At 40.0% G+C, this 24,641-nt stretch overlaps 2 protein-coding genes across 2 annotated transcripts in view; both read right to left on the reverse strand.

Moving 5' to 3' along the window:
* Window positions 1-16,774, reverse strand: part of dicer1 (dicer 1, ribonuclease type III) — a 38,823-nt gene extending 22,049 nt beyond the window's left edge. Inside the window, 19 exon segments of the mRNA XM_018697701.2 lie at window positions 48-201; window positions 341-554; window positions 692-871; window positions 1,025-1,164; window positions 1,294-1,369; window positions 1,485-1,617; window positions 1,732-1,886; window positions 2,050-2,292; window positions 3,345-3,477; window positions 6,416-6,888; window positions 8,310-8,478; window positions 8,977-9,137; window positions 9,255-9,389; window positions 9,505-9,635; window positions 10,014-10,176; window positions 10,347-10,547; window positions 10,983-11,090; window positions 11,998-12,045; window positions 16,538-16,774. Of these exon segments, the coding sequence (XP_018553217.2) occupies window positions 48-201; window positions 341-554; window positions 692-871; window positions 1,025-1,164; window positions 1,294-1,369; window positions 1,485-1,617; window positions 1,732-1,886; window positions 2,050-2,292; window positions 3,345-3,477; window positions 6,416-6,888; window positions 8,310-8,478; window positions 8,977-9,137; window positions 9,255-9,389; window positions 9,505-9,635; window positions 10,014-10,176; window positions 10,347-10,460 (2,774 nt within the window). The 5' untranslated portion in view covers window positions 10,461-10,547; window positions 10,983-11,090; window positions 11,998-12,045; window positions 16,538-16,774.
* A 3,095-nt stretch (window positions 16,775-19,869) lies between these two features.
* Window positions 19,870-24,641, reverse strand: part of clmna (calmin a) — a 43,359-nt gene continuing 38,587 nt past the window's right edge. The window contains 3 exon segments of the mRNA XM_051078335.1: window positions 19,870-22,653; window positions 23,346-23,401; window positions 23,507-23,597. Of these exon segments, the coding sequence (XP_050934292.1) occupies window positions 22,530-22,653; window positions 23,346-23,401; window positions 23,507-23,597 (271 nt within the window). The 3' untranslated portion in view covers window positions 19,870-22,529.

Raw genomic sequence — 24,641 nt, forward strand, 5'->3', positions numbered from 1 at the left:
CACTTCTCAGTAAACGTAACTGTAGTTATCATACGGTGCAGTGGTACCTTGGAATGATGACGGCATCCTGGTAGTCCTCCAGCTTAAAGGTGAAGGGGTTCTGCTTGGTGTACTGAGTGGTAGGAATGCCAGTGCGGGCCTCAGACTTCTCTATGTCCTCCATAAACTTAAAGTCCATATCGAGTGTGTTGGAGTCCCCAACTGAACAAAGCAATGAGCCAGAATAGAGAGGGAAATAAGAAGAACGTAATCAGTAATGAATAGACAAGGTGAAGCATCTCCATCATACATACATCTGGGAAATAATCCATCGAGCTTGACTGAGCGCAGCTCTACTCACCAACATTCAGAGGTAGAACGCAGTATGCTGAGTCAGCCAACATGGGCTTGAACTCCAGTGCAGGTTTCTCCAGGCGGAGGATGTGGGAAAAGATGTACTGGTGCAGGCGGGTGATGAGGTCGAGCTGGGCGGCGGTGAGAGTGAAGCCAGACTTCTGTAGCTCGATGGAGATGGTCACCTCACCCGAGCGGGTGTACACTGGGAAATGGGGGATCTGGACAGAGGGAAGGCACCAGTTACAATCCATGATGAGAGGAAAGGGCTGGATCCATGTCTGTTTTTGATGATGAATGAAAGAATATTTCCATATAACATTTTAGACTGGAGGAAGGTTTCAACTCTGTGACTTACTCGAGGTATGGGTTTGGCAGTCAAGATGCCGAAGCACCTGGTGGTGTCCTCCGGTGGGTAGAGCTTCCTTCTGCGGAAGTTGAGTTCATCAGGGAGAGGGGTGGTGAGGACCATCCCAATCACATATAGATAGTAAGTCTGCTCCGGTACAGCATAACTGTCCCGCAGACACTCTGGTATCTGGAGAGGACAGAAGGAAGGTAAGACACTATTTACACAATTCTACAGCAGTATTCCAGATGCAGTCAGTTCCTAACACCTAACATCCAGTATCCAATGAGAGTCGGGTAACTCTAACTGCAATAGATGAGACCTAACAAATGACTTTCTTACGGCTTTAGGGTAGCACTGTCTCCTCTTGGTAGAGCCAGGCCGGCCCGGGACGCTGGTCTCCTCCTCATCATGAAGGTCCAGCTCCTCCTCATACTTAACCGTCTCCTTCCCCACTGGCATCAGGTGATCATCCAGCTCACCTGGGAAGAAAGGGAGCAAGATAAACAAGCTAAAACAGATGATTGGAGTGGGGGGGGGGGGGGGGGGTTCTATAGAAGTACGGTAAATATTCCTAATCATGCACTACAAAGTCTCAGTTCTGGTTTTACCTATTTTATGGAGTTTCTCACAGCATACTAGTGCAACAGCTTTCTCTGCCAGTCTGGCACAGTTCATTGCAGGACCCTGTGAAGACAATGACACATCCATAAAATGAAAGAACCTGAAGTGACAAAGATTCACTCTTAACATTCAGGACACATTACCAAAATTATGTTAAATTGTGTATGTTCTTTCTCACCTTAACAGGAACTCGCAGAGGGGAGTTGATGGGTAAGTAGAGTGTGGACTGGAAGCGTCCATCCTGTGTTTCCAAAGTTTTACATTTGGGTGCTAAGTGGGTGAATGGGTCACTGGGCAACCGAGCACAATACCTGAGCATGACAGTAAAAAGGACATTACAAAACGCTGTGCTGAAAGCTAATGTCCTCATGTTATTTTCTTTGTGAACTGAGGATTTCATGACTTCAAGGAAGACATCACCATACCTGTTAATGTGTCCAATGGCTGTGTTAATGGTGACCCGGGGACCTCCATCCTCAGATCGAAGCACGTAGGGCGGGAGGATGTTGTCATCATCCAGTACCTGCTCCACCTCAAACTCACTCACTTCCACTGATTTGGAACACTTGTTCCTCAAGATCTGCACAAAAGTAAAATGATTATCATCATTACCCCACTCTGCCTCACTTTCCACTATTATACTATTTCTACTAACATAACATTGGTGAGACAGAAACTGACTTCTAAATTGCTCCTGACATTATTCAAATACTTAACAACTCACTAAAACAAGTAAATGTTACCTTCTCTATGGCCTTATAGGTAGTGAGGTCTTCCTCGAAGGCTTTGGTCCTCTCACTGTCAGCTAACATGATGTAGTTGGAGACAGGTGCCCGAGCTCTGCCTTTGGACTGTACATAGGACCTGTACTCTGTGGGCAGGTCAAACCGCACCACCAGGTTACACTTTGGAATATCCACGCCCTCCTCCACAATGCTGGTGGCGATAAGCAGGTTGGTTTCATGAGCCCGGAATTTGCGGAGAACCTGTGTGAGAAAAACAGCAGCCTGTTTAGATAACATTTGTGACCACTGGAACACCCCCCCTCTGCATTGTTTTATCAGTGGTTTGTCTGACAACCTCACCTCTGACGTATTTGTTGGTCTTCTTGACTCAAACTGTCATTTAAGGAATGGCTTGTGTCTTCATTAATACAATCAGATAAAATATTACATTTGCTTGTTGTTAAACCTTCGCAAAGGAAAGTTAAAGAAAAGTCAACTTTCAAGTAAACTTACCTTGTGTTCTACAGAACAAATGATCAGTTCAGTCCACATTTATTAAGATATTATAGTGACATTAGCTGCATAGTTGCAGTTACGGTAAAAATGACTAAATTGCTGGTAAGTCACGTCTAGAAAATATTTGATATTGGACCAGTGACCCCTAATGTTGACAGCTCTGTACCTTGGCTGCAGTCCTGAATGCTTCACAGCCACAAATATCCACAGTTCCCGATTTTCCAAGCTTTTAACGTGATAAGATTAAAACAATATGATGTGTTTAAAAGTTACCAGATAATTCTGCTATAATTCAGTAACACATAATAACTGAAGAGTTACCTGCAATTCTTAGCCACCAGTAAGAAAGTGATTTGACGTCGAGCACCAAGAGTTCTTTTTGTTGATTCATCAACTGACAGAATTAAGGTGAAGTACATCTCAGTAAATTGGCCACTGACAGTTATTATAGCCAGTGAAATCAGCAGTCTCCAGCTTCACCTTCTGATTTGCTACAGCCTGTTTAAATACTGTTAATTATGTCAGTTCTATTTCAATTTACAGCTGATGAAATTTGTAAATTGCACTCTTTCAAATTGCTATATATTTTTTTTATAAAGATGATTAAATGTTCGACCTCAGCGGCAGTTTCTCTGTTAATAAAATACAGACAGGGGGTTTTTGTTGGACTATCACTCTAAGAACACAATCTATGAACCAATGTGAACAAGCCGCACCAGCAAAATTCAGAGCAAAGGAGATTGTGAAACATGAACATGGATATTCATGTGAATGTTATTTCCACATGGTGTGCGTACCTCCTCTTGTTTCCTGAACTCCACTTCCATCTGTTTGTTCCGTGGCTGGTTTTTGCCAATGCTGTGGCCGGTAATGAAGTTGCTGCTGATGTAAGCCAGCTCTGGGTCCTGTTTCCCCGCTTCTTTGATAAGACTGAGGAACAAACACAGAGTGTATGTCAATGATAACACACAGGGGACATTAGAGTTTTCTCTCAGCTGCAGTGGAACAACTGTGGAAACACAGTCGTTATTCTAAAACATCATGTAAAATACCCTGCATATTAGGGCTGTGTCATATCATATCATTCACAATAATACTGGTTCCAATTTTTACACAAAGAAAAGCTTCATATAACGACCTCAACGATGTAACAGCATGATGACGTGTTGGTGCATTTCACATACCAAAGTCACGTATGTAGCACACAATCTAGGCTGTGTCCAAAATCACTCACTACTCATTATACACAACCCAAACCTTACCACTTCTTACCACAACAATGTCAGGGAAGCCAGGGCAGCACATTGACTTCTGACTAGTCCCTATGTCAGCTAGGGACATTAATGATACTACTTTAACTACTTCAACCTTTAACTTATTAAAAAATGTATTAATCAATAATAATAATACATTTTATTTATAAGCGCCTTTCTAGACACTCGAGGACACTGTACAACACTCAATAATCAATAAAACAATGGAATAAAATCAACATACAATAAAAGAAATGTAGGACAGTGCAGTTGCAGTTACAATGGTTACAGTGAGTAGGGCCATACCCATCGTAAACAGATAGTGAGCGGAGAAGAAGAGTCGATGTTTCGGAGGGCTGGTGGCAGAGAGTTCCAGAGCTGGGGCGGGCAGAGGGCCCAGAGAAGATCTGAAGGAGCGGGGTGGGGTGGTAATGTGTGTGGGGCAAGGTTGTGGATGGCCTTGAAGGTAAACAGGAGAAGTTTGAATTCAATTTGGTTCTTTTAACCGGGAGAGCCTGACAATATATATTTCATTTCATTTCTGTACCATTTCTCCAGAGCTCAAGACAAGTGCTGTGTAGTTACCTTTTATACCAGCAGAGGGTGTACTTCACCCAAACTACTAACATAACAGCGGAGGAAGAAATCAACTGGTCAGAAAAACGAGGCAAGACGAAGCAGGCAGAGGACAATGCGCAATGTAAATATTACTATGCCGTTCTCAAATACAGCTCCAGTACATTGTGAATGTTGTACCTCCTGAAAAGTCAGCACCTGACGGTTGCAGTGCAAGGAGGAATGGAAGGAGTGGAATGTTGTCTTCTCAACAAACTATCACATCTGAGTTAGCTAAGAGAAGCTGCAGTGATGAGTGTGCAGAGAAATAACTCAGAGGATTTGCTCTATGGTGGGAAAGAACATGATGCTGATATGTGGCGAGTGATATCATGAGCTACTGAACTACACTGAATCAGGCCATCACATCCCCTCAAGGGGTACAATTACTATCCATATCGAGAAGTGGTACAAAGAAAGAAAGACGGGTTCAAGGCACAGCTACTTTCACCAACAAGGTTCAAGGTTTGGAGTCTGACTCAGATAATTTTTTCATTTTCCTTTTACACATTAATACAGAGCACTTTATATGTATGTAAAAAACGGGTTTGGCTTAATATGGTCTCTGAACTTAAAGAGTATTTTTGCACTAAAAACTCACTCCAGAGTCCTGAACTGGCTGCATAAGTTAATTGTGGAGACATTCAGAGCATTATTTATGTTAAAAAAATAGTTTAGTTTGATCTGCCTTGTGTAAAAATGGCAGTTACTGTTGTGCCATTTACTGAATAAGGACAGGTGGACAAGAGTGGCTTTTTCAAGTGAGAACCTTATTGTTTTAGAAAGATTTTTCGTATCTTATAGATGTTTTTATTTATTTATTTATTTTTGCTGATGATTTACCAAAAATTGTTAACATATTCAACTATAAGCTAAGAAAATGCACAAAATTGCCTAGTCACAGCTGAAGGTGGCAACACAACAGACAAGAGCCATTTACTACACATTAAAAGCCAGCAAGTAAGTAAAAAACATAACTCTTTACATAACTACACATGGAGACACTTGGAGTTTGTATGGTGATGAAAAACCTGGAAGAGCTACAGAATTTGGAAACTGTGATGGTGTTAACTGGAAGAAATTGAAAAGCTGTGCACTCCCATTAACGGTTGATAAGACAATACATAAGATACACTCAATCATCACCAAGTCCTGCTGTATATAAACTAGGGCTGCACAATTAATTGTAATAAAATCACAAACTCGATTCATAGCTCTACGCAATCTCATTTCTAAGTGACCATTCTGCTGCATTTTCACCAGGGACACCAGCTGCATCAAAACAAACATTTATATCTTCTCCCTGAGCAAATGACAATGCACCGTTGCACTACATGATTCAGAGCAGCAGAAACAGAAATAAACCCAGAGAGCGAGTGACACTGGCTAATGACAGCATGAGGCCAGAAGTGTTAGGACACATAAAAACTGCAAAATGAATCCAGAAGACAACCCCACTAATGGCGGCCAGAACAAGATGAGGAATCTAACTACCCCTGCTGTGCTCGTGCTGAAAAAATTCACATTCTGTGGTGTGCATGGTTTCAGACAAAACGCAGGTCAAGTCACATCCATTGCAAGCGGTGTTTTACCATTGTGGCAGCACTACCGAGTAAGAGACAACAGGAGAGTGAAGTTGATTGTTTTTCTGTTCAGTGCCAGGCTCAGGAGGCTGTTACATAAAAACAGGAGGATTCTGTGTTTGTTGTTGAAAGTTGATGTGCCTGTCACATACCAAGCACCATTATATTTTCTGTTTGCATGTGTATCTGGTAAATGAGTGCAATAAACGTATTGAAAAAAATTGTGAGAGAGAATCATGATTTTTTCCAGAATCATGCAGCCCTAATACAAATGTGCAAATGTGAGAATTATTGTAGGTAATTTATTGTGCATAATACATGGAAATCATAGAATTTCCATTTCCAAAATTTAAAATTGGTCTAAGGTCATAGAAATCGATTGGCCAGAGTACAAACATTATGAAGATGTAACCCTACCGATTGAGGACAACAGCTGTGTAACGTCTCTCCACAAAGATGATCCCACACAGGATGTTGGTGAACGGTGAGGGAAAGTTGGCTTCAGGCCTCTCTTTGGCCTCCACTTCCTCATCCTCATCTTCGTCCTCTGAGTCGCTCCAGGATACATAGTTGTCCTGGTTACGGTTGTTGTACCACTCCACGCTCTCAAACTGCTGCCGCTCGAAGGGCTTGTATTCGTGCAGGATCTCAAGCAGCCTGAGGACCTTGGGGGTGACAAACTTGAGGTCCAGTGAGGCAGGGGAGAAGTGCTCCTCGCAGAGGGCGTGCACTTTACGCAGGATGGTGTCGGTGAAGAGCAGGAACTTGCGGTTGAGCTCTTCCTGCTCGTGTTTGATGTACTTCTGGAGCTCCCGCACCATGATGCCTGCCGCCTTGTCTGCACACCAGGGCCCCAGCACCTGCAGCACAGCCTGGCAGTCACTCAGGACCTGGACAGGACAGGGACAGTGTGAACAGCATTTTGATCATTTGTTGTGTGCTTACTTTTCCCTCACTTTAGCCTCAGGGACCTTTCTGAGAACCTTTTACCAAACTCACAAATTGAATATTTTACATAGACTGGAGGAATATGGGGCTAACAGTTCACACAGTTCTAGGAGTTTGTCTTCAAGAACGCTAATCAAAGTTAAAGAAAAAAAACAAACATTTCCAGTCAGATTTACATGCCTCTTAAGAATCTATCAAAGCACTGCTCAAGTGTCTTGATGACATTAAGGCCTGGATGGCTTTAAACCTTTTTAATTTTAATGAGAAAAAGACAGAAGTAACGGTTTTTGGTGGCACCTCTATGAACCCCCCTCTTGACTTGGCCCAGTTTGTCAAGCCTACCATTAAAAACGTAGGCGTTAAAGTTGATGCAGACTTTAAGCTCAACAGTCAGATCAAGGCAGTCGTTAAATCACGCTTTTCTCAGTTGAGGCAGCCAAAATTAAGCTTATTCTTCAGAGGAAGCACTTTGAGACAGTAATCCACACCTTTGTCACCAGTCGGCTGGATTACTGTAATGCACTTTATGTGGGGGTTAGGTGGTCCTCCGTTGCTCATCTCCAGCTAATACAGAACGCTGCTGCATGTCTTTTAACTGGCACACAAAAGCATGAGCACGTTTCACCTATGTTAGTCTCACTCCACTGGCTGCCTGCACATTTTAGGCTCCATTTTCAAATTCTTTTATTTGTTTTCAAAGATCTAAAGGGTCTTGCCATCCTACATCTCTAAGCTGTTACTCCCTTATACCCCTACCTGTCCTCTCAGGTCAGCTAACCAGCTTCTCCTGAGGGTTCCTAAAACCAGGTGTAAGCACAGAGGGGACTGTGCCTTCGCTGTTGCAGCCCCAAAATTGTGGAATGTTTTGCCGCTGCACAGAAAACAGACCTCTTCTTAAAACCCACATATTCTCCTTGGCTTATGACACCATGTAAGGTGCTGATTTTATTAGTATTTTGTGTATACGTAGTATACAAGTTATGTTGTGTGAGCCGTGTTCCTATTGTATTTTATGTATTTATTTTACATTTTTAACTTTTTATGCATTTTATTGTTTTGGGTTTTATTTGTATTCATTTTCGTATTTATCTTTTCTGTACCACCACTTTGTCCCTCAGTGGGTTTTAAAGCGCTTTATAAATAAAGTTGGTAACTTTTAGAATTGATCCACTTGTGTAGAATACATCCATATCTTGTTGTGTAAACCAGTTCTTATTCAATTCTTACACTGCTGACAAAATTCCGCTGACAGCAGCAGGAAGTGTCCAAACTGCCTTAGCAGTAATTTAACGCAGCTCTGATTTGGCATGAAGCAATCTGTGAACAGTAATAAGGCTGATGTGGTACTGTAAATTCCTCTTACCTGTTTGGAGATGAATGTGGGATCACGGTCCTCTCTGGCAACTGATATGTTGCAGTCATTCAGGAAGTGGAGAGCTTCGTCCAGCTCCGCCTGCAGACGAGAGGAGAGACCACTCTTATCCACGTAGGGGCCGCAGTCCAGCACCACTTCTCTTGGCTGAGAGGCATATCTGAAACAGGGGGACATACCAAACACGTCAGTTTAGTAGGGGTGGGAGTCTTCAGCCACCTCACGAGTCGATTACTTCGGTTTCTTTTTTGTAATGCTCCATAATGACATATATAATGTCAATAATGCTTTCCTCAGTGATTCCTGAGACTTCGGTTTTGGTCTTGTAGAGTGGTGGGGTTGCTGTGTCAATATAGTATCTTCAGGATAGGATGCTGTGTCTTGTCTCCAAAGTGCGCAACATAGCGTGAGAGCCCGGTAGAGACAGACACGACCAATAACAACTTAACTGGATTTGGGATTTGTCCCAGTAGAATTATTACAATTCTAACTTAATGCTCGCAGTTAAATCGGTAGTCAAATCTACCTTTCTCTCTTTTTTTTCTCTTCTTTCTCTTGTTTTCTCTCTACTCAACTGGAAAACCAAACCAGAAAATAGACAGTATTAGCATGGTGTTCCTAATAAAGTGCTCGGTGAGTGTAAATTGGCTTATGGTACCTGTCTAGGACGACAAGGTCGGTGGCAGTTTCAGCATTGCTCTTCAGGATTCTCTCCAGATTCTGGATCTTCTGCTCTAGTTCTGATGGGTCACATTTTCCATTCAGAATGGAGGCTGTGAGACCCAGGATACGAGGACTGCAGGAACAGCCTTCAAACAGCTGCAGAGACACAGAGAGAAGAGCTACATCATTTACAAGTCCTGTGCCTGTCAGTCCTGACTGTTTATCATTTCTGGGAGAAAACGGATTGTTTTTCCTTTGAGACAACAATCTCACCTTCATTATCTCACAGTAGGGGTGGTCTGTGATGGCCAGGTGACAATCATCAAAAACCACCAAGTTGATTTTAGACAACGGTAAAATTTTATTCCTCAGAACATGCAGGAATATGTGGCAAGTCATGACCAGCACCTGCATGAGAAAAAGTAACAGTAATTACAATGGTAATATGTGGTGAAAATATGATTTAAATTGATTGAGTATTAAACCACTGTAAACTTATTAGGGCAAGCACTGAAAGGCACACCTGATTCTCGATTATCTCTTGACTCCACTGTTGGTCAGTCCATGCTGAGGTTTCCCCCAAATCTGTGTACTCTCCCACCTGGAGGTCAGAGTGAGTCCTGACTGCAGCTGCTTGCTGAACGACAGACGAAGCTGCATGATGAAGACCAGCGACACAGTAAGAGAAAAATAAAGAGAAATTGGATGTAGTCAGATAATGTTGTTTATTTATTTATTTGTCATAACTGACCCTTTAACCAAGATCTGCACTTTAATTTAGGTTCAGGTTGCATAATCTTACTGACTAATAAACAAACCAACAAGCAGACATGGGTGAAAATGTAACCTCTTTGCAGAGGTAATCGCTTCATATACTATTAACTCTGTGCATTCGAATTGAAATAAACAATGAGTTTGATGAAACTTGAGGATGAATGCCATTTCCAAAATGTCTTTTACAGTTCTGAAAACAAACTACAAAGAATAAAGTACATAAAAAAAACAGCAGCAGACATTGTGCGTTGCCAGTACCTGTGTTCACCAGAAAAACAGTCCTCTTCGCACTTCCTTGGTAATTTCCACGGATTTGGTGGGAGAGCTCTTTTGTTAGAAGTACTGCAATAAAGGTCTTCCCTGAGCCAGTATTCAAGCAGACAATAGTATTATGTTCAAGAGCTGCTTCAAGAAGTTCTACCTGTGGAAGAAAGTCCAGGTTTACAAACAGCGAACTGATTAAGGAAGTGTCAATAAAAACAAATAATAATCAATGAAAACTTTTTTCTGCCAAATTACTAACAAGGTCTACTTATATTTAACACATCAAGCGGCTAATAAACACATCCATGTGGATGGAGGACTCCTTGCCTGATATTTCCTAGGTGTATAGATGTTATCATGGATAGCCTCCTGCTGCCATGGCAGACCAAAGAAAGGCCCCATGGGTGATGTAGCAGGGGTGACAAGCTGTAAGCCTGCCATGCTTCAAAGAGGTGGAGGCAAGGGGGCTGGGCTCCTCCAGTCGTCCACTTTATCTCATTTCATTATCCTCCTCCTTTCAGAAGTTCACTGGCAAGAGAAATGAAGATACTGCATTAATATATACAGGCAACGGACACAACAGTTGATGAACTCGCCATCCTGAAAGTTGAAAAACCATATCAGCACAGCCATGATGAGCAGAAGCTCCTCAGATCTACCAATGACAGCTTGAGAGAGAGGTACTGGCACAGGTAACTGATCATAGACAGTGACTGGGAAAATGTTGTTTCCAGTGCACAATGGTCTTTCATTGGTTTAAGAGCTGTCTGCTTTGACTAAATGTCTTTTAATTGAAGTTACACAGGACTAGTTAGTTTAGAGAGTAAAGACCAACATGTGTGGAGTTTGAGTAGGGAGTGAGAACAGCTTGTTTAGAGCTTGAGAGCAAACATGGCAAAGGGAAGATGGTTGGAGAGAATAGGAGGCAATAATGCAAACAGATTTCTTAGGAAATATACTTACAGGTAGTAATTGAGACTTTCTGGATAAGCAGACACTTAATCTGGGCTTCATGATAAAAAATCTCTTAACCAACTCCTGATGCTCCCCCACGTTTAAATTGGAATAGACCTGAGAAACCAGAAAACACAGAGCATTGTTATGTCCATGAATTTAAGATACGGCACAGACATAGAGAAGTCTATGAAAGTTTATCAATATGTTTGCATCAACATGGTTGGGTAGTGGGTCAAGAAGAAACATCATGATTTTCACTACATGGCAGCAACAATTCACAGAGAAAACCTAGCTGCCTTCGAGCGGTTATAGAAATCAAAGGTGAAGATGAACAGAGCAAGAGAAGTTTGGTATGGGACCATTTGGAGCTAAGAAATAACAAAGCTCATTGTAAACACTGCAATGCCGTGTGCTCGTTCAAGTTACATTTTGGGAAAACTGTCTGCACTAAATAGCCAAATGTTAGAATTATATATTATATTTTTATTTTTTCAGTATTTTGTTAATGTTTGATATGATTGATAACTTTTTTGTATTGTGTCTGAATGACTCACCGTAGCTTTGGTTTGTTAACTTGTTGGGTTTGGCTCAGAGCCTTGGACCTTGCTGCTATTATGAGGCTGCAGATCTTTGTTGTTTTGCTCTGTTAGTTCAACTTTAAAGGCTTTGTTGAAGAGGATTGTTGTTGGACTAGAAGTTCTTCTTGGAATAAAGATTTAACTGAGGAAAAACACACTGTCTTTGGTAGCCTATACTCTGTCATAAGCATTTTCAGTATAAAAAATAATGATTGACCAATCAAGGGAATTTCTTCAAATGCCCATCCCTTCCAACAAGCCCCAAAGAATAAACTGTATAACGCATGGATGGATGGAGTCTCCAATAAGGTAACGAGTGTTCACACAATCACTTTATTCAACATGAATATACAGTAAGTGATAGAGGTTAGCATGGCTGCCAGACAGTTTCTGTTACTGATGATTATTATACTGTGACAGCACTCATGAGTAAAACGTCTTACCTCGGCACAAATGGGGAGTGGCAGGAACTGTGACTGGATCCTCCAGCCCTGCAAAAACAAAAACAGCTCTAAATGAGACTGGCGAGGTACTGCTGGTTCCCAGATGCTAGATACTGATGGAGTTACATGGGGGAGAGGGAAGAAAGATCCATCACTACAGTAAGACAAGCTTTTCAACACACTTTTGACATAACCCATAATCACCACCAGACCACACAACTCTACCGTGAAGACTGCTAAGTCCTGCAGCTGTAACCAATCCCAGCAGTCAGCTTGATGAAGCAAGCACAAGTCCTTATATTACCGGGGGAGCTCCTAGGTGGTTAACGCAACTTGATGCACATCCATGGAGTTTCATGCGAGCAGTTAATCAAATCTAACCTGATTATTTGTTGGTCTGTGCCAAAATGAACAGTTCTGATGTGAGTCCTCTGACATATTTAGTGCCAAAGAGGTATTTCAAACGAGAACAGAACAACTCCAGTTCAAACACCGGCAGGTTCAAATATTGTCAACACTGGGGTAGGGAAAATGCAAGCTCGGGGTGGTTTGATGGACTGTGGACTTCAGTGTGACCTGTGATGTGATGAAGTCCAAACAAGCACTGATTCCAAAGATTTTTGTCCCTATCAATCCCAATCAGTCCCTATCTTGGACGATAGCCTTTAAGACTAGAGCTGCAAGTAACAATTAATTTCATTATCAGTCTGCCAATTCAGCATCTTCAAATATCTTGCTGTGTTCAACTAAAAGTGCAAATGTATATATTTAGTTCAGATATTCAGTTTACAATGATATAAGATAAAGAAATGATTAATCTCTTATCAAAATAGTTGCATATTTAGCATTAATTACTCAGGTTGTGTGTCTTAATTAAACAGACAGTATGATAGTGAATTGTTTACTGACGTCCACAGGGAATATTACCAAATCTTGTGCAAACACAGCGCATCCCTGTGGTTGGCGCCCCATGTGATCAGGATAAGAATAAAACAATTTCAGCTCATCTGTGCAAATAAAATATGTGCTCAAGCCATTTTTGTGAAATATTGAAATCTTAAGCATTGGTTTACTATGTCAGCATAACAGACCTATGATGTAGAGCACATCACACCAGTCCTTAAATCACTGCACTGGCTTCCTATATGTCAAAGGATAGATTTGTAAATCCTGTTACTTGTCCATGAAGCAGTACATTGTCTCAGGCCTAAAATCCATCTCTGATGAACCTTACAAAGCATCCAGATCCCTCAGGTCGCCTGGGACAGATTTGTTCCCAGTGTTCCCAGAATCAATCCCAAACAAAGTGAAGCAGCTTTTAGTTTCTATTCCCCCCACCTGCGGAACAAGCTTCCTGAATTTCCGAGGTCTGCCAAAACAGTCAGCTCATTTAAATAAGTTTAAAACATTATTGTTTGCTGCAGCTCAACACCAAAATATATATGTAATCTATTTTTAATATTTAATGTATTGTAGGTTTATTTGCTTTGTCTTTTAAAAGCTATTTTAATGTCCTCTTTTTGTCTTATTTTTAATGTTTTTAATGAATCTATGCCTCTATATATATATATATACACACACACACACACACACACACACACACACACACACATATATATACACCTCCCTTGCCTAGCAACACATTAACATCCATGACAAAGATATTTCTGCAAATAAAACAGAACATCTGTGCCTCCTTATTCTAATCAGAAAATTAATTAAGCAAAAAACAGTTTTCTCTATTTTCTTTTAACTTTAACACCACTATCTCCTCTGACTACTCTTTCTTTCTTTCTCTTGTCCATGTTCAGTGTGGTGCATGCAGTGATACCAAACTCCAAAATGGGTACTTTTCTCCATGTCAGTTGATTGAAGACACCTGTGATACTAAAACAATTCTAAGGTTGTCTTGAGCTATTCCTCCACTGTTGCACAACAGCACCACTGAAGAAATCCTGGGGGAAACACTGTAGTGGCAACTTCTCAGCATCATGATCGTGGTTGTTTAATATGGTATTAATGACCAATATTTGTTTACTACTCTGTAGAGACTCTGAGGTTTGAAATGAACTGAGAAAACTGGTGTATTTTAAATCATTTCCTTTGACCCTGGAGAGCTTTGTCACTTAAAATTGTGAAAAGTACTATCACTTCTGCAGCACTTACTGAAGAGAAAATGTGTTTGCAGTTGAATGACAGTTTGATTGCTGTTAGCTAACCTTTTCAGTAACTCCACTAGGTGTTATCTAAAGGGAAACACACTGGTGGCACACAATATGCGTAACAATCAACATATACCACTGTCCAATTTGACACATTTGTTCCACAGATCAGCACATCCTGGCTACTGTACTTTGATTAATTCTTCTTCTTGAGATTGTTCTGTCAACAAGTCCAAACACGCAGAGACACATGCTCACAATAAACCCGATTCTGACCATTCACATATTCCACTGGTGATTATTGGTATGCCAATGCTTTGTGGTGACATCATGACCTTAAAATGTACCAGTTATTCAAAATGGAGAGAATTATTGATTATTTTTTTCCATCAAGAAAAATGCAGTCTCCCCTGTCCCTTGGATGACCCATCCAGGAACACAGAATCACTCTGTTTAAACGTAGGTGATCTTACATTAGAACACCTTATTTCACTCTTTTCAGAATAACTCCTTTCTGGCCACACACCTGTCTGAGCTGCATGTGGTACTGTGACTGAAGGGGCACTAGAGATGTCTCTGTGTGCAGACACTAGCTAGCATCTTACCGATAGCCTGCATGGGTACAGTAACATACGGCTTGCCAAAACAGCAAATCATTAGAATGGTGCAAACAAGTCTGGCACACCCTTTGTATACAATAGTAATAACTGGTATCTGTCAATAGAACACAAGTGACATACTGTTAACAAATCACACAGCAACATATCATAGTGGCATATGTCAATAAGAATTGTGTATGCTGGTGATAAGTAGTGTCTGTCCGTGACACACTGGTGACTTACTGTTTACAAGTGTACCGCAAGGCACAGCGGCATACCAAGAATCAACAAACCACTTAGAATCAACAATGCATTTAATTGGCAAATCTAGCCACTGTGTCACCTGACAAAAGATGTGACATCTGTCCTTTCACTTATAATTGACACATAGGCAGTAAACTGCTTGCAAAGTGGTTTGTTAAACAGATTTTCATAGGAGCCGCTTATCTGGCCCACATTAGGCTACAAAATACATACTGTAACTGTTAATGTAACTGCACCGTGTGCAGTTTTAAATTATATAGAAACATTTACATACATTTAGGCCCTGAGTAGATAGAGTACCAGAGCAACTTTAACAGAAAGATCTCAAGTCTTTTTCAGAACTGACACTGAAATGTTAAACTGGAAGATCAGTAACACAGAGATGTGCTGGTTGTCTTGATCCCAACATCTGCCTTAAATTTCTAAATGTTTCACACCTGTGAGCTTATGTTGACATGACAACACATCTACCATTGTTTTACAATTTTGTTAACAAAGGTTATGGCGAGCAAGACAGACAAGTATCTTTGGCAGCTGTGTGAAGTAAGGCATACATGCAGAACACAATGTTCAGAACATTAGCCAGAATAACGCGTTTTTACTGCATCATAGCCTGTAGCTGTCACATACTGTATCACCTCGGGCCAGTTTATTAGTTGCCACAATTCTCTGTACTCCACAGTACTTACCCAAATATTAACACACGTTCACTTGTCTTTTGTACACCACATTAACACATATATGGCAAGTAAAAGCCTTTAGCTGGGTAGCTGGACACTTGACCATTCAGTCGAAGTTATTAGCAGAGACCATGCAGACTATCATTAGCTAGCTGGTTAGCAACTAAGCAGCCAAGTATTTAACTAATTAGCCGAGTTAATACACTTGAATATGAAACATTTTAATTAAATAAATCCAGATGCCTCCATTAACTTATCTTTACAATGGAGCCTTTCGAGGTCCTTGGCCTGATAATTGGTGGGAAAGTGTGATTCGTGACGTTAGCTAACACTGAAAAACAAGTTAATGACAACTTAGCTTATTAGCGTTAAGTTAGCTTAAATGATGCTTGTTGTAAAGAAAGACTTGGAATCAATGAAGTAGGCAATGTCTGCGATAGCCTATTAGCCTCTTACACTGTGTTAACGACTGGGCAAAGACTCGCAAAACTGCAGTGGGAACCCTCTTGCAGCGTTCAACAGGGTACCTTAACCTAGCATGACTAACGAACGTTAAATCAAAGGGATCGAGCCTGTCCGGAACTATTTACTAACCTGGCTATCGTAATGGCCAAAGGCATGTGTGTCTGAGTGTGCTTGGCTGGTCCCAAAACATGGCTTCACCCAAAATTTACTGCGTGTAATGCAACACAACGTCTGAGCAGTAACTGCAGCCACCATGCACCATCACCGTGTCAGACTGCCAGAAAGCTAGCAAGCTAACAGCTAAGAAGGCCAACACATCCAAAAGAGTATTCCAAACACACGAGTCATACAAGTCGGCACATAACCTCACCCGATCTCTGTTTTTCGACTGATGGTCTTGACTAGAAAGGCTTGAAATCATTCGTTGGAAATTTACGCTGCCATTCACCCTTGCTGTCCCGATTTGGTGGCTGTTCGTCCACGGTGGGACCACTTCCTTTCACCTGGGCCTCTGCTACGCCACAAAATTAACGTAAACTACGTAACTACGGGTCGGGCACTGGCACGCCACTCTAGCTTAGTGAACGAGAATCCCCGTGCCCGTAATGTGCTGGAAGTCTGGAGCCTCTGTCACTGGCCTCATTTGAGGGAAGACTGAGAAGGAACAGTTGGCTTCGGTCGCGCCTCTAAATGTTTTGGAGCAGTAAGGGAAATATCAGGAGCCGTAACCGCTTCTAAAACTTTTCATTTGTTTTCTTTTTTTAACATCAATTTCGAAATTTAAGCTGCAGGAACGCTTCAAGGATTACACATTAAAATAACATCCATCGATAACAGATAAATGGAGCAGATATAGTTCTTACAATAATAATGATAAGAAGAATCAGAATAGTAACAATAATAATAAGATTTATCCTCCATGAGGGACTGAAAACCACATGCTACAGGAGAGCAGGGGACAGTCTGAAGAGGTAGATCAGTAGAGAGCTATTTAAGATGACAAACACTTAAGGAAAGGACATGGAAAAGCTATACAGTACCTCACAACAGATATACTTAGGCCATATACACACATTTTGCACAATGCTTTGTGCATTGTACAGACAGAATGCAAATTTACACTCACCTAGCACTTAATTAGGAACACCTACACACCTGCATTTCCATGCAATTATCCAATCATGTGGCAGCAATATAATGCATAAAATCACACAGATACAGATCATGAGCTTCAGTTAATGTGACATCAAACATCAGAATGAGGAACATGTTATCTCAGTGACTCTGACTGTGATGTGATAGTTGGTGTCAGACAGGCTGGTTTGAGTGTTTCTGAAACTGCTGGATGAGAGAGGTCAGTGGAGAATGGAGCTGACAGAAAGGTCATGGTAACTCAGGTAACCACTCTACAACTGTGGTGAACAGAAAAGCACAAAACCTCCAACTTTGAGGTGGATGGACTACAGCAGCAGTAGACCACGTCAGGTTCCACTCCTGTCAGCCTCGAACAGAAACCTGAGGCTGCAGTGAACACACACTCACCAAAACTGGACTGCTGAAGACTGAAAACATGCAGCCTGGTCTGGTGGATCTGGATTTCTGCTGAGGCAGCAGATGGTAGGGTCAGAATTTGGCTTGTACAGCATGAATCCATGGAGCCAACCTGCCTTGTGTCAACAGTCCAGACTGCTGCTGCTGGTGTAATGGTGTGGGGAATGTTTTCTTGACTCACTTTGGGCCCTTAATACCAACCAATCATGGTTCGAATGTCACAGTCTGAGTGTTGTTGCTGACCATGTTCATCCCTTTATGGCCACAGTTCACCATCTTCTAATGGCTACTTCCAGCAGGATAACGCTCCATGTCACAAAGCAGAAGTCGTCTCAAACTGCTTTCATGAACATGACAGTGAGTTCAGTGAACTTCAGTGACCTCCTCAGTCACCAGATCTGAATCCAGTAGAACACCTTTGGGATGTGGTAGAACAGGAGGTTGGCAGCATGAATGTGCAGCTGACAAATCTGCTGAGATGATGTGATGCAGTCATGTCAACATGGAGCAGAATCTCAGAGGCAAGTTTCCAACATCTTGTTGAACCCAGGCCAATAAGGACTGAGGCAGATTTGAGAGCAAAGGTAAACCCCAGTATTAGTATGGTGTCCCCAACGAAATGCACAGTTAAGGTAGTATATGTAGAAGTAATAAATCTAGTATTGTCCAACTCTGCAGGCCTTCCAAGGTAGAACTGTGACACACTGTAGCTGAATGAGCTTTACATTTGGTTGCATTTTTAACAAGCACATCTAAAATTATGTTTCCAGTGAGCTGAAAACAATGGAGAAATAAACAGATTCTTAATATACTCTATCCCAGCAGGTACCAGTCAGGTGCTACATATTAATGTAGATAATGGTATTTACCATATCATAGTGCACTGTAAATAATGGCATTCACTCCTGCATATGCAACTATTAACAGGAGCAAAATGCAGTGCTTCTACAGCACTGAAAAACAGATGTTTTTAAAAATGTTATGTGTCCCCATAAATTGGTATAAATCAATGTCATACATATGTTTTAGATAAACGTTAGAATACACAAGAACGAGAAATTCATACAGAATTTATCTTCTTTTCAATGACACACAAGATGTGGCTGTTTCTGGCAGAAATTGTATTATCACCTAAATTATGCATTACCTGTGTATGACCTGTAAGAAGTAAAGCTTAGTTAAAATGTATTCTTCATCAGAGAATATTTCATATTTGAAGTTGTGCAAGTGTCTTTGTTAATTTGTTTTAAGGACTTTTATTTCACTGTAATCCAATTTAGAAAGAGAGAAAGCTACTGCTGAATTGCTTAACAAAATATCCTACAGTTATGTTGGCAGATAAAACCATATTTTTCCTAATCCAACATGCTCAGGACGTACAACACCAGCTACAGCTGTAGGAGCACTTCACTGCCTCTGGGTGCAGTTAAGTTCCTCTTGAAATAATTGACTGTGTCACAAAGTGTCCTCCAGATGGCAGCACTGCTACACATAGGCACAGTGTCTCTTCAGACACCAAGGTTAATAGAACTCCTCACAGAGTTCTCTTGATCAACATGCAGTTTAGCACTACAGGTTAATCTCACATGCAACTTTGTGTGTTTATATTTCAAGATCAACTCCTAACAAAATTTATTTTCCATCATGAAAACGTTGTCACTCAGAACACACTGACCTGAAAAAACAGTACCAACAGGTAGCATCTCAGTATGAACCATTTTATTTATTTCTATCATTCCCTGCATCCAGGAGAGACATGTTCATGTGGATGGTGGTAATAAACTAAACCTCCAAGAGAAGATAAACTGGCTTCAAGCTCTGTGACTCTAAAATAAATCCACAATGACCAAAGAAGTACACCATCACAGTGGTTTACATTCTACCCAAAAATACAGATGAGCATGGTTTGGTTATGCTTAAAACCAGCAGTTTACTGTGTCACCTTACTTGGACTGATTAAATATATTTCACTATTTATTAAACTGTTTATACACACAGAAGAGTCATTAGCTAACTACATATCACTGAATGTAACTACTGTACTAAAAAATGTACTACTCATATTGAATTAACTATAAATGTCTCACAGATAGCTAAAGGATCTGCCAGTACGCTAAGAGGTGTAAACAAACACAGACATAACCAGAGAAAAAGAGTTTAAAACAGATCATTTATTGCACTTGACTGGTGCTGCTGAAACAATTAAAACAATTGAGGTTCCAATACAAAAGCTAATATGCTTTAACTGGGTCAGTCCTTTCAATGGTTTGGTGGTGGAGGTGGGGAGGCAGCTGATATGGTCCTGCGGGCCATTCCATTTCCTTAAACAAGGACTAAACACCGACTCACTTTAAACACATTTAGGATAACACAAAATACCAAGAATGAATGATTGAATAACTTAACGGTCAGTAGGAACAAAGAGTCTAATGCCTTTGTTTGGGAGTTTTCTACTGGGGACAATGAATTTGGTGCCTATCTTTGCTGTGTGTACCCACCAACATGTTCAATGGACCAAATGTTATAAAACCTGAAGGACTCATTTGACTTCAGTTCTAAACCAGGGTCAGGTTTTAATCCAGTTCTAAAGCCAAGCCTTCTCACTAACCTAAACTCTGCCTCTAACCTATATCTAATCCTTATTTTAATCTTAATTGTGGTTCCACTTGAAATTTAAAGCGAAGCCTTATCCTAATCCAAATCTATTTCTTATCTAAATTGTAAACCTAATCCAATATTAAATTGTATTGAATGCTTACCTAATGTATTCTAATGATAATCTCAACCCTAAATCAGATTGTAAAGGCCATAGGTGTCATTACTACTGTGGTTTGTTAAATAGGATCACAGAATGGTTGTGTCATCATCATGAAATAATTATGTTTTGACATAAAAAGTGTTTGTCATCTGTCACAATAACAACTGCATTGCTGTCTTTTTGTGAAGTTTAATTGGCAGTGGCATTCCAAAGTTGCAGTTTGGCTGATGTCTGTTTCCTTTAAGTATAAAACAATCACATGAACTGATTTCTTAAATGATGATGATTAGCATATAGTCCGTATGTATGCAATAGTGAAAAGAATGGAACTGGAACACAGCTCTAGTTCTCACATGGATAAAAGTACAAGACCACATCCAGACCCACACTTGAGATATGATTATGATGCACTGTGTTGTTGGAATGACCCAGTTTGTACTGAACTGAATGAATGGCTTTTTTGCTGCCCCTCAGTGGACGGAGGAGCTGTATTTGTATGAAGAGTAAACAGACTTCACCCACCAGTCGGCTGGTGTGGAAGCAGAATTGTGCTTGCTGATGGAGGACCGATGACTATGATGATTAAATGAAAAATATTTAGCATCACTTTGTCATAACACTTCATTACAGACATTGTTCAAAAATAACATATAGAAAGATATTTCATTGTAAAGCATTCTCTTTCCATTGACAGGCTTGGGCAAGCTCAAGCATAGCTCAGTCACATAAAACATTTCTTTATCATAAAACTTTTTAAAATCCATTCATACATCTCATGAGCCATAAAATATTACAAATACATATTCTGCCTCAACTATACAACGGAGAGCTGGGGTGATGTTTTAGTACAAGAGTTATACCAGAGTTCTGACATGTTAAAAATAACATTTTCATTACTGGGCTTTTTCGGTGAGTTGTGTACTTTCTGTATTGGCACTTCCAACACTATCTTTGGCAGTTTGTATATGTATATATGTAACATCTTCATCTGGGAAGATGTTATATATAATATCTTCATCTGGGTTAAATGGCTATTCACATCAGGCAACTGTGCATACATAAATCCCTAGCATATATCTCTATCTACAAATCAGAGTGTGCTGTACAGTCATATAGTCCTACAAGGTCAACTCGATCTGCTTTGCACAGCAATAAAACACAAACTTCTATAGTGTTGTTAAAACAGGAGCAGATCTGCAATAGAGCTACTAGGGCCACTGTTAGAGGGGATATTAAGAGTAAAATTTTAATATTTAAATATAAATGTGCCATTTTTGAGAGGACATTGTAATTTTGAGAAAAAAAACGCACATAAAATTATAAGGAAATAGTGAGTATTTTCAGAATAAAGTTGCTTCTTTACAAGAAGTTATCATTTTATGAGAAAAAAAAATGTATGACAGTAGTTTTTTATTTCATAATATTATCAATTTTTCTCTGAATTATAACTTAATTCATAACACTCTTCCTCATAAAATTACAACCTAATTAGTGACATTATTTTTAGTTTTATGAGTTTTAAATCTAAAATAGTTACTTTATACTTTTATTGAATAAAGAAAAATGAAATATGGCTTTTTCTCAGAATTACAATTGGACTTTTAAAACAGTTTCCTCTCAAAATATTCTACTTTTATTACCTTGTGAAATTATGATTGTATTCATTACATTACATCTTATTTTTGTAAAATTACAATTCTAATCTATTCTGTTTATTTTCACAGCATTATTACTTTCTCTAAAGTGTCTTGTTCCCCCACTGGTGGTCCTTATACTGTACTCATACAGATCACTTCAAGCCACATCAAAAGCTAAGCAAAAACCTAAAAAAAAGCTGTAAAAGTTTGAAACCTATCTTTTAAATGCCTTCACTTGACCCAGAGTAATGAAAGTTTAATGAGTGGCAGTTGAGCTATATATATATATATGTATATATATGTATGTATATGTGTGTGTGTGTGCGTGTGTGTGTGTGTTTATATAAAGTTTATATATTTGTAACTGATAAAGTTTCTCTGTTTATGTGTGTGTGTGTGTTTGTCTAAATGTGTGTTCAGTGGTTGAGGTTCAGCAGCAGGCTGGGCAGTGTCTTCAGGTCCATCTGTGGCAGTAACCAGAAACAGTAGAGCAGCAGCCACAGCAGCAGCAGCAGATGGAGCTCCCAGTTCTCACTCCACCTACACACACACAGAGTGAGAGTGTGTGTGTGTGAGAGAGAGAGAGAGAGCGAGAGCGAGAGAGAGAAAGAGAAGTCAGAAAAAGGTCAGAGGAGATGCAAAAATAAAGAGATTATAACCAAAAGCAGCCACCAGGTTCTGAAACTTAGGATGGATTGATTCTCATTTCTGTCATATGTCATAGTAGTATTAGTGTTAGTAAATATTCAGGATGTTTTGTGTGCTGTGTCCCAAATTAGGGAGCATTTCCTTGGCAGTCTGCTTTCCAGCACTAATTCAATTACATTAGGTCGATAGCTCCTCTGTTCTAGAAATTAGACTGAGAAATCCCTCTGCTGTTCAAATTTGGAGTTCATGCTCTGCAGCCCTCACTGTCCCACCATCCATTGCAAACTTAACTTGCATTAACTAAAGAAGGAGGGAGATGGATTCCAACTTGTTTTAGCAGCATTAGGCTGATTCCACACAATTATAAAGCGGAGGTATAGATGAATAAATACAAACTGATAAATACACCAATTAATAATATTCTTTGTCTTTAAATTATTAACTAAGGCCTGATCATGATTAGTATCAGTGAATACCTAACATCAGTGAAATCACTCAAATTGTGATTTTCTTCATTTCGTACACAAGGATGACAACCTTCTATTCAGCAGAGTGTAGGATATATGATGTAACCACATTCTTACCAAATGTCACCACTGTCAGCTGTACTGGATGCTGCAGTCACAGCTCTCTGATTGTCCTGTGAGTGGGAAAACTATCAGTCACACACTCAGTGTACAATATCAGAGTGATTATTTATCCAAAGATAGTAATATCTCCATAGGGAAAGAAAGGTCAGACTAACCACAGACTCAGTGAGGCGAGCCCCCTTTCTGTGACGGAGAACTGGAGGGATCTGACTTTCAGATTGTCTGCTGAAACTTTTACTGTCACTCCTGAAAAGACAAAATCCATTAGTTTGGGACTCAACAGCAGAGAGCAGACCCAGGTTGTGCTATGGGAAAAGCCATTGAAATAACATAAGTGTGAAACCAAAACCAAAATGCTACTTTCCCAGAACAAATGTACAAATGGATGTTGGTCTCCTTTACTACAACCAATAACTTCAGAGGTCATTTTTTCCTGTTTCACCTTTAAAGATGTACAAATCTATTTTTTGGACACCAACTGTAGCAAAAGCAAAAATCTGAGAAAAACTATTAACTGTAACTGATACTAATCAGTTGGACACTTGTATAAACACACACAACTATATTATGACAATGGATGAGACTGGGAAATTTCTATGCTCACCTCACCCATATTCTTAGGTCATATGGAATGCTGCGATCCCATTTTCTTGGTGTTAAAAGGAAATAAAATGTATTCAAAAAATCTCCATGGGTCCAGAATTGTATTTATTTGTTTTATTAGGTGTAAAGTCTTGTGAAATACTGGACAAAGGGACATTTTTGAGAAGAGCTAAATAAAAACTACTGGAAAGAAATAAACGCATTATTGAGGGTTTTCAAAAATGATGGGCTAAAAGGTTGTGCTATGTTACCAATGAAATGGGCATGAGCCCATCAATAATATGTGTCAACTGATGATGATAAAGTATGAAAAAAATAGTGAACTATCATATTGTCTTCATGTATACATCATTTCCTCTGAATCCCTGTATAAATCACTCCCACTTGAAAAAAGAGACTGTGGCATAAAGAGATGATTACAGAATGTAAATACAGCGAACAGCTGTTGCAGAAAAAATGCAACGTATAAATAGTATCAAAAATGGGGTTGATATATGAAAGTCTTAAGAATCAAGTTAATTCCTCTGTTGAACATGAACAGAATCAAGCTCTCTATTACATTAATTAATTCAACAACATTAATGTCTGTAATCCTCATTACTTTTTTTAAGCCACAGTCGTTCAACCCTCATAAGGCCTGTCTTCATTCCCGTCACCAACCTACAGAGAATACTTTGCTCAGTACAT

This window comes from Lates calcarifer, linkage group LG19, assembly GCF_001640805.2.
Source record: "Lates calcarifer isolate ASB-BC8 linkage group LG19, TLL_Latcal_v3, whole genome shotgun sequence".
In the NCBI taxonomy this organism is placed as follows: Eukaryota; Metazoa; Chordata; class Actinopteri; family Centropomidae; genus Lates; species Lates calcarifer.